The sequence below is a fragment of the Oryctolagus cuniculus genome, chromosome 3 (genome assembly GCF_051225735.1).
Source record: "Oryctolagus cuniculus isolate XC-2025 breed Fujian yellow rabbit chromosome 3, ASM5122573v1, whole genome shotgun sequence".
NCBI lineage: Eukaryota > Metazoa > Chordata > Mammalia > Lagomorpha > Leporidae > Oryctolagus > Oryctolagus cuniculus.
The window spans coordinates 36,766,702-36,775,621 of record NC_142869.1 but is presented as its reverse complement, the minus strand read 5'-3'; the positions used below and the strand labels follow the sequence as shown (position 1 = coordinate 36,775,621).

At 44.6% G+C, this 8,920-nt stretch overlaps 1 protein-coding gene across 44 annotated transcripts in view; it reads left to right on the top strand.

Annotated features, from left to right (window-relative positions):
* Positions 1–8,920, top strand: part of ABI2 (abl interactor 2) — a 109,260-nt gene continuing 100,340 nt past the window's right edge. For 30 of the 44 annotated variants that reach the window (XM_051848284.3, XM_051848282.3, XM_051848276.3 and 27 more), the window contains exon 1: positions 15–377. In XM_051848284.3, coding sequence (XP_051704244.1) covers positions 261–377 — 117 coding nt within the window. In that variant the 5' untranslated portion in view covers positions 15–260. Of the gene's footprint in view, positions 378–8,920 lie in introns of all 44 variants that reach the window. The other 14 variants (XM_051848280.3, XM_051848278.3, XM_051848283.3 and 11 more) reach the window with 6 other exon arrangements.

Sequence of the window (8,920 nt, the reverse complement as noted above, 5' to 3'; positions counted from 1 at the left end):
GAGCGCGCGTGCGCGTGCTCGGCCGGCCGTCGCCGCGGTGACCGGCCTCGCAGTCCGTCGGCTCGCGCCCCGCCCCCGTCCCCGCCGCCCCCTCCCCTGTCGCGCGCTGGGGGTGTTGCTCGCTCCTCCCGAGTTGCAGCCGCGGTCGCCGCTGCTCCTCCTCTCCCAGTCTTGGGTTTCCCTGGCGCTGCCGCCGCCGCCGCCGCCGCCGCCGCTACCTCTGCGGACTGTATGAGGAGGAGGAGGCGGAGGATGTGAAGATGGCGGAGCTGCAGATGCTGCTGGAAGAGGAAATCCCGGGGGGCCGCCGGGCCCTTTTCGACAGTTACACCAATCTGGAGCGGGTGGCTGATTACTGCGAGAACAACTACATCCAGGTGCGACGCATTCCCCGGCGCGGGCGCCTCGGGTCTCGGGTGGGCGAGCGGCGCCCGGGGAACTCCCGAGCTGGGGAGCGCGCGCCTCGGGGCGCAGGGCGCCCGGCGCCGAGGCCGCGCTGAGGACACTGCCCGGCCGAGTCCTCGCTGCGGGCGGCGTGGGGGGAACGGGGCCCGGGCTCGGGCTGGTGCACGGCGAGGATCCTCCGGCTGGAGGAAATGGCATTTTTAAAGCCTTCCTAAAAGCCGCGAGCCAGTGCTCGGTGCGGTGCGTGTGTCGGTCGCGTCCCGCCTCTTCGCCGCTGCCGCCCGCGGCCGCCCCCGCGCTCCTTGCCAGTCAGGGTTCGGGATGGCGGAGGAGGCGGAGAGTGGCATTTTCTATTTAACGGAATCCTGCTCCCTCCTATGGCGGGATTGATCGGCTCCCCCCACCCCCCGCATTCTGGGACATGTTGAAGGAGCTGTGTGGCTGCAAAGTGAAGAGCCTCAAAAACCCTTTTTAGGAAAGATTTTTAGGTTCTAAAGGGCCACAGGGGAAGAGCAGTTGTCTCCTGTGGAAGTTCATGCCATTTTCTCCCTGGGGGGAATGGGCTTCATGCTAATGACCCGGTTCCACCCCTCCCTTCCCCCGTCCCGTTAGCATAGGTAATTTTCTGTGGGAAAAAGAACTGTGACTTTTTTCAGAGAGGATTAGGAAAAGGAACCTCACGGCTTGATTTTTTCCCCCCGTGATGGTTGCTTTGGCACAGGGACTCATAGTGGCAGCGGTGTGCGTGCGTGCGTGTGCGTGTGTGGGGGAGGCGGGGGCTGTTGGGGAGATGAGATCCAGCTGCTCTTGGATGAGGCGAGAGATTCGGTGCGTTAAAGCAGTCCCTTAAAAAAAAATGTCTTGAAAGGGTAGCGGGTTAAAACGCACAGCTTGCAAATCCAGCACCTTAATTTCTTTATGGCTTATCTGAATCACAGGTTCTGCCTCCATTTCCCCCCCCTTCCCCATTTTAATTCTCTCGGGGTAAAGGTGGAAACAGTCTGTTAGGCTGTTTCTTCACGATTTTTTTTTTTCTCTTTGCTCCCACCCCCACCTCTCCAGGCATCTTTCTTAATATCGGTTATTGGAAAGCATTCTTACATCTCAGTGGAAATTTAAAAAAATAATGGCAAGATTTGTTAGTTCATAAATGTTGTTAGGACCACATGGCTAATCAAGGTTGATGTTACCTGGTTAGACATCCTGAACTCTGAATTGTCTTGTAGGGAACATTTGTTTTGGACAGAGAGCTAGATATAATCTAAATCTTCTCCAAAGAGGCCGTTGAAAGTCTGGCTTGTAGAAAAATAATGTCTTGGGTCAAAGATTGATGCAAAAAAAAAAATACAGATGTCAATGTTTGCAGGCTTCCTTGCTGATACTGAGTGGAGGAGAGATTGAAAGGTTCAGTTGCTGAGGTTTGTTTTTATTTTTGTTTTGCTAAATGTATTCGAAAGTCTTCAGTGGCCCAGAACCGTGTCAAGGGTTAATGGTAGGTGCCTAGTGTCTACACAGATTCCTAGTTCAGTTAGTAGGAGAGGCTTCTCTGCGAACAGATCAGTGTCATGTGCACTTGACCCTGCCAGCTAGGGGGTTCCACATCCATGGATTCAACCAAGAATTGAAAATATTCTGAAAAAAAAATTGGGTCTGTACTGAACATGTACAGACTTTTCTCGTCTTTATTCTCTAAGAAATACAGTAGGACGGCTCTTTACACAGCATTTTCATTGGGTTAGGTATTATGGACAGTCTTGATGATCTAAGGTGTACTAGAGGAAGTGCAGTAGGTTATAAGCAAGCACTAAGCCATGTTACATAAGAGACTGGAGCATCCTTGGATTTTGGTATCTGTGGAGGTTCTGGAACCAATCTCCTGAGGTTACTGAGGTTCAGCTGTGGTTAATTTATACTTCGCAGTGAATTGCAGGCGGGAAGAAGGACTGGAGGAAGCTATGCCATCCCCAGGGATCTGTAATCTACAGGAGAGGCAAAACCTAGATGATTGAAGTGCCAGATACATTGCAGTGCGCAGTGTATAATGGGAAAGATTTGTAGGTCAGAAGAGAAATTGAGAATGGAAAGTGATTAGGTTGCAGGTGTTACCAGTAAGTAATAGGCAGTCTCCTTTGGAAGATTATTTTTATTGTCATTTGAAGGTATGGTTCTCTTAGGTTACAGTTAGATGAAGGTGCATGGATGAATACCTCTCATAGAGCTGAGAGGTTGGAGGTATCAGCAGTTGTCATTTTTGTATTTTACACATTTCTTCAGGTGCAAAGAGAAAAATGTTCCTGCTACACTGAATGCAGAATTTAGTGTGGTAGAATTTTAAAAATTAAAGTTTAAATATTGATTTAATAGGAATGGATTTGAATTGCGGGGTATCTTATTTCTTCAATTTAGTGTCTGAAGCAGATGTTATTACTTGACTTCTTAGGTTACCAGCTATTTTAGGATGTGGTGGGTATATTATTGGTGCACTCTCCCAGGATGATAGCTCTCACATGATTTGCTTGTAGTAAAGTTGATAGATACAACAGAGTGATCGTGGATTTGTGCTGATGCAGCTGTACATTTGGCCGCTTGTCTTTGTCACCAGAGAACTCACCAGCAGGGTGGTTTTTTTTTTTTTTTAATGCTGCCTGTGACACCCTGCAATAGATGAAAATTAATTGGCAGGATCAGTTATCAGATTGTCAATTTGGCCTTGTTAAAGTGTCAGTCTTTTTTTTTTTTTTTTTTTTTTGACAGGCAGAGTGGACAGCGAGAGAGAGAGAGAGAGAGAGAGAGAGAGAGAGAGAAAGGTCTTCCTTTGCCGTTGGTTCACCCTCCAATGGCTGCCGTGGCCGGCGCACCACGCTGATCCGAAGGCAGGAGCCAGGTGCTTCTCCTGGTCTCCCATAGGGTACAGGGCCTAAGGACTTGGGCCATCCTCTACTACACTCCCAGGCCATAGCAGAGAGCTGGCCTGGAAGAGGGGCAACCAGGACAGAATCCGGCGCCCCAACTGGGACTAGAACCTGGTGTGCCGGTGTCGCAAGGTGAAGGATTAGCCTAGTGAGCCGCGGCGCCGGCTTAAAGTGTCAGTCTTAATAACTAACTTGAGATATCTAACCCAACACTTATTTCATTGCGTGGAAATGTAATTTTTGCCTATAAAGCAAAAAAAAAAAAAAAAAGTTGATCATGTGTAATAAGTATTTTTGCTCAATGTTCTTATAAACTAACTTTATGCCTAGGAATATTAAAAAAGGTAAAGAATAAATGTGGCTTACATTTATTGTGAAAATTTATTGAAGGAAGGAAAATGATTGCATTGTTCTTGAGAACAGTTGAATTCTAAGTTGTTTCTTGGTAAGGTACTCTTCAGAAATGTCATTGGCAGTAGGAGTGATCTTCTGATGCCTGCCTGAGTGCACATAAAGTCTACAGATACAGCAGGATTCTGAATGGTTGTTTCCAGCTCACTAGTACACTAAAAATTAGAAATTTGGAAAATCCTCCTTAGGGATGGGCAGTGGTTCAGGTGCTTCTTGGGACATCCACATCCCATATCTGAGTGCCTGGATTTGAGTCCTGGCTCAACATTCCCAATTTTAGCTTCCTGTTACATACACCCTGGGTAGCAGCAGGTAGTAACTCAAGTACTTGGGTCTCTGCCACTCACTTGGGAGACCCGGACTGAAATCTGGGTCTCCCGGCTGTGGCCTGGCCCAGCCCTGAACCCTGGTTGTTGTGGGCATTTGGAGAGTGAATCAGCAGATGGAGGTTTCTCTCTTCACACCCCTGCCACACCCATTCCTTTCTCCACCTTTAAAAAAATTATTAATAAAAATTTAGTTTTATTATTTAAAACTAAGGAAGTCAATTTTTGCCCTAAAATATAATAACAAAAAAGAATGACTATAATTTGTTCATATTTATCAGATTGATTTTCTTCTTGCTTGTAAAAATAATTTAGTGAATGGTAAAGACTTTCTTGAGACATGTGTTTAGACCTGTGCTGGTCTATTAGAAAATGTCCAGGAATTAAATATGTATTTTTTTTTGGTTAACTTGGACTCTACAAACTCTCTGAGGATGGCATAGTTTTCTCCATTCCTTTGATTAACTTGGAATTACAGATAGAAGGATTTGAAAAAAATATTTGAAACTCAGAGTTAGAGACGCACACAGAGACAGAGATCTTCCCATCTGCTGGTTCACTCCCCAGAAGGCCACAACGGCTCAGGCTGAGCCAGGTGGAAGCCAGGACCTAGGAGCTTCATCTGGGTCTCCCACATGAATGGCAGGGACGCCAGCACGTGTGCCATCTTCTGCTGCTTTTCCCAGGCCATTAGCTGGGAGTTGGATTGGAAGTGGTGTTGCAGGCGGCAGCTTCACATGCTACACCACAATGCTGGCCCCACATAGAAAGATTTGAAATAATGAGTTGTGTTAATATTTTGTTAGATGAAATAAATTTAAAATTATTTGAGAGGCAGAGAGAAAGAGCCACCTCATGCTGGTCCATTCCCCAAACGCCTGCAATGGTGGGAGCTGGGCTGGGCATCCAGTGTAGGTCTCAAATGGGTGGCGATACTGTTGCCATCTAGGATCTGCATTAGCAGGAATCTGGAGTCAGGAGCTGGAGCAGGGCATTGAACCAGGCATTCCAGTGCGGATTGGAGTGTCTCAGCTGGTGTCTTCACTCTAGGCTAACGGCCTGCCTCCCGCAGTTGTTATTTTCATAAGATAAATATGAAAACCCAACATGTTTGTGTATGGGATTTTCTTTCTACTAGATAAAAGAACGTTACTGCTTTTTTTGTTCTTTTTCTTTTTTGGTGAGTGATAATAGATAAATAGTAAAATCCCATTTAGATCAGGAGCAGAATCATTCCATAATAAACGTTTACTTAGTAGAACAAAAATTAAGAATTTCCTTTAAAATTTTATCAGAAGTATTTATTTTGAGCAATGGATATGTCATCAGTAGCTTTTCTTTATCAACATAGATACCCCCAGAATAAATTTAAAATGGAATCAAAAGTTGATAAGGGGACAATAGAATCATGACACTGTAGTTTCACAAAATAGTAATTATCAAAAATGATATAACAATTTAATACCTTCTTATACATTTAAATCAAGTTAGATTTGACCTTTTTTTTTTAACATGTCATGGGGTGGCTTAAAAAATTTGTGGAAAATGGAATTACAAGACTGTATATTTTAAGATTTATTTATATTTGAAAGGCAGAGTTATGGAGAGGCAGAGGCAGAGAGAGAGAGGAAGAGGGAGAAAGAGAGAGAGAGGTCTTCCATCCACTGATTTACTTTTCAGATGGCTGCAGTGGCCGGAGCTGGGACAATCTGAAGCCAGGAGCTTCTTCCGGGTCCCCAGCATGGGTGCAGGGGCCCAAGCACTTGGGCCATCTTCTACTACTTTCCCAGGCCACAGCAGAGAGCTGGATCGAAAGTGGAGCAGCCAGGACTTGAACCGATGCCCATATGGATGCTGGCACTGCAGGTGCCAGCTTTACTCGCTACATCACAGCTCTGGCCCCAGGGAATCTTAGCAGTATCTAGAGTGAAGGAGAAAGCAGGTCATTTGAGAGTAGAAATTTGATGACTATTAATTACGTCCCTCCCTGTGATTTTTGTCTTTGATCTCCCAGAGAGATATGAGCTGAACAGGTGGGCAGTTGGCTGAATTGTTAGAGGGATCGAATTCCTTTAGATTGAGGGGATTCAACTTGGCGTTGATCAAGGTTTGTAATTATTATTTTTAAAAGATTTACTTATTTGAAAGAGTTAGAGGGAGAGACAGAGAAAGAGAGAGAGAGAGACAAATAGAGACAGATCTTTCATCTTCTGGTCCATTTCCCAGATGGCTGGGCCAGGCCAAAGCTAGGAGCTTCATCTGGTCTCCCACATGGGTGCAGGGTCCCCGGGACTTGGGTTATCTTCTGCTGCTTTCCCAGGTGTATCAGCAGGAAGCTGGATTGGAAGTGGAGCACCTGGGACTCTGTCTGACACCCATATGGGTTGCTGGTGTCATGGGCAGTGGCCTTACCCACTACGGTGCTGCATTGGCTCCTTGATCAGGGTTTATCATCCTAAAGAAGCTAGCTTTCATTTCCCAGCAGAGACATTTGGTGACTGGATCTTTAGTGACAAACCAGTCATTAAGAGACCTTTGTCAAGATTAAAAAAAAGAAAAAAAAAAAATGAAAAACAGGGTAAATGCTATTCTGAGCCCTTGTTTTTTTTTTTTTTTTCTAAGATTTATTTATTTTACTTGAAAATCAGAGTTACACACACACACACACACAGAGAGAGAGAGAGAGAGAGAGAGAAAGAGAGAGCTTCCATCCACTGGTTCACTCCCCAGTTGGCTACAACGGCCAGAGCTGCGCTGATCCAAAGCCAGGAGCTTCCTCCAGGTCTCCCATGCTGGCGCAGGAGTGCAAGGACTTGGGCCATCTTCTACTGCCATCCCAACCATAGCAGAGAGCTGTATGGGAAGTGGAGCAGCCGGGACTAGAACTGGTGCCCATATGGGATGCCGGCACTTCAGGCCAGGGCGTTAACCCACTGTGCCACAGCGCCAAACCTGTCCTTGTTCTTTTAAAAATTTTATTGGGGCCAGCACTGTGGTGTAGCAGGTAAAGCTGCTGTCTGCAGTGCTGACATCCTATATGGGTATCGGTTCAAGTTCGGCTGCTCTGTGGGAGACTTGGAAGAAGCTCTTGGCTCCTGGCTTTGGATTGAACCAGCTCCACCCCTTGTGGCCATTTGGTAAGTGAACCATCAGGTGGAAGCTCACTCTCTCTGTCTCTCCCTCTTTTTCTCTCTGTAACTCTGCCTTTGAAATAAATAAATCTTTAAAGAAAAAGTCCTGTCATATGTGCCTCCTTGTTCAAGGTACTTAAATGGCTCCCTAATACCCTTTAGTGATCCAAGAAATCCAACCCTACTTTGTTTTGCCCTTCCTGGTACAAAACTGCTCTTTATCCGACAATTCATAAACTTGACATTCACTTTTTCTTCTTTCCTTCGTGCAGTTAATGTGGGGGAATGTATGATAGGTTTGCTTATTTCAGATTTGCTTTCCTCTCCCAGAGAAGAATTTATAAGCCAAATTGATTTATTTATGGAAATGATGTAGTGTCAGTCTGGAGCAGGAGACCCATTTGTGTACCTTCTTTTTTTACATGCAGAAAATTTAATAGTGTGCAGTTATGATGTGTTAGTGGATGAATGGAAATATGAAAATGAGGCTGTTTGTAGACTTTGATAACTTACACTTGATATCTTTTTAAAAAAATCTTTGTGGGGCTGGCATGGTGCAGCAGGTTAAGCTGCCACTTGGGTGCCAGCATCCTATATGGGCTCAGGTTAGAGTCCCAGCTGCTTCACTTCTAATCCAGCTCCCTGCTAATGCACCTGGGAAAGCAGTGGAGAATGACTCAAGTACTTGGGCCCCTGCTACTAACGTGGAAGACTTGGATAGAGTTCCAGGCTCTGCCATTTGGGGAATGAACCAACAGATGCATGATCTCTGTCTCTCCGTAATTCTGCCTTTCAAATAAATAAACCTTACCAAAAAATCTTTGAGACAGACACATGTACACAGACACGTGCACACATACAAAGAGAACTCCCATCTTCTGGTTCACTCCCCAGTGTCTGCAGTGATGTGTGACTAGGCTGGCATAGAGGCATCATGCTTCTTGATTTTAAACGATGTGGAACTACTTCAGAAAGTTCGTGGAAAGATAGAATTACAAGTATGAATTTATTTTGGGAACAATTTTTTTGAGATCTGTGCATAGTTTTTCATAATACGGATTTTCCATGTATGAGAAAACCTTTTTACACTCGAAGTTCTTTTGCACAAAAATAAACTCATACTTTTAATACATTTTTCAGAAACTTGTTCTCATGTTAGGAAGCTGTAGTATCTAAAGCAGTATGATACCAGCATAAAAACAGATATGTAGATCAACTGAACCGAGAGCCCAGAATTACATGCTCATATGTCCAGTTAACCCGCCTCTAGTGAATAGTCCTAGAACACACAATGGGGAAGTACAGCCTTTTAGTAAATGCTGTTGGAAAACTTTTTTTATGCAGAAGAATGATATTGGACCTTTACCTTATACCAGAGACAATAATTAACTCAAAATGAATTAAAAACTTAAGACCTGAAACCGTAAAACTAAAGCATCGGGAAATGCTGTCGACATTGGTCTTAGGAATGTTTTCTTAGATACACCAGAAGCACAGGCTACAAAATCAATGAAAACAACTACATCAAGCTAAAAACCTTCTGTACAGCAAAAGAAACGATCAAATGAAAAAGCAACGATGAAATAGAAGAACATACTTGCGAACCATGTATTTGATAAGAGGCTTTTATGTAAAATATATAAAAAATTTATGGAACTCAATAGTAAAAATCCCAGATATCCAAAGTAAAAAATGAGCAAAGCACCTGAATAGATGTTTTTCCAAAGAAGATAGA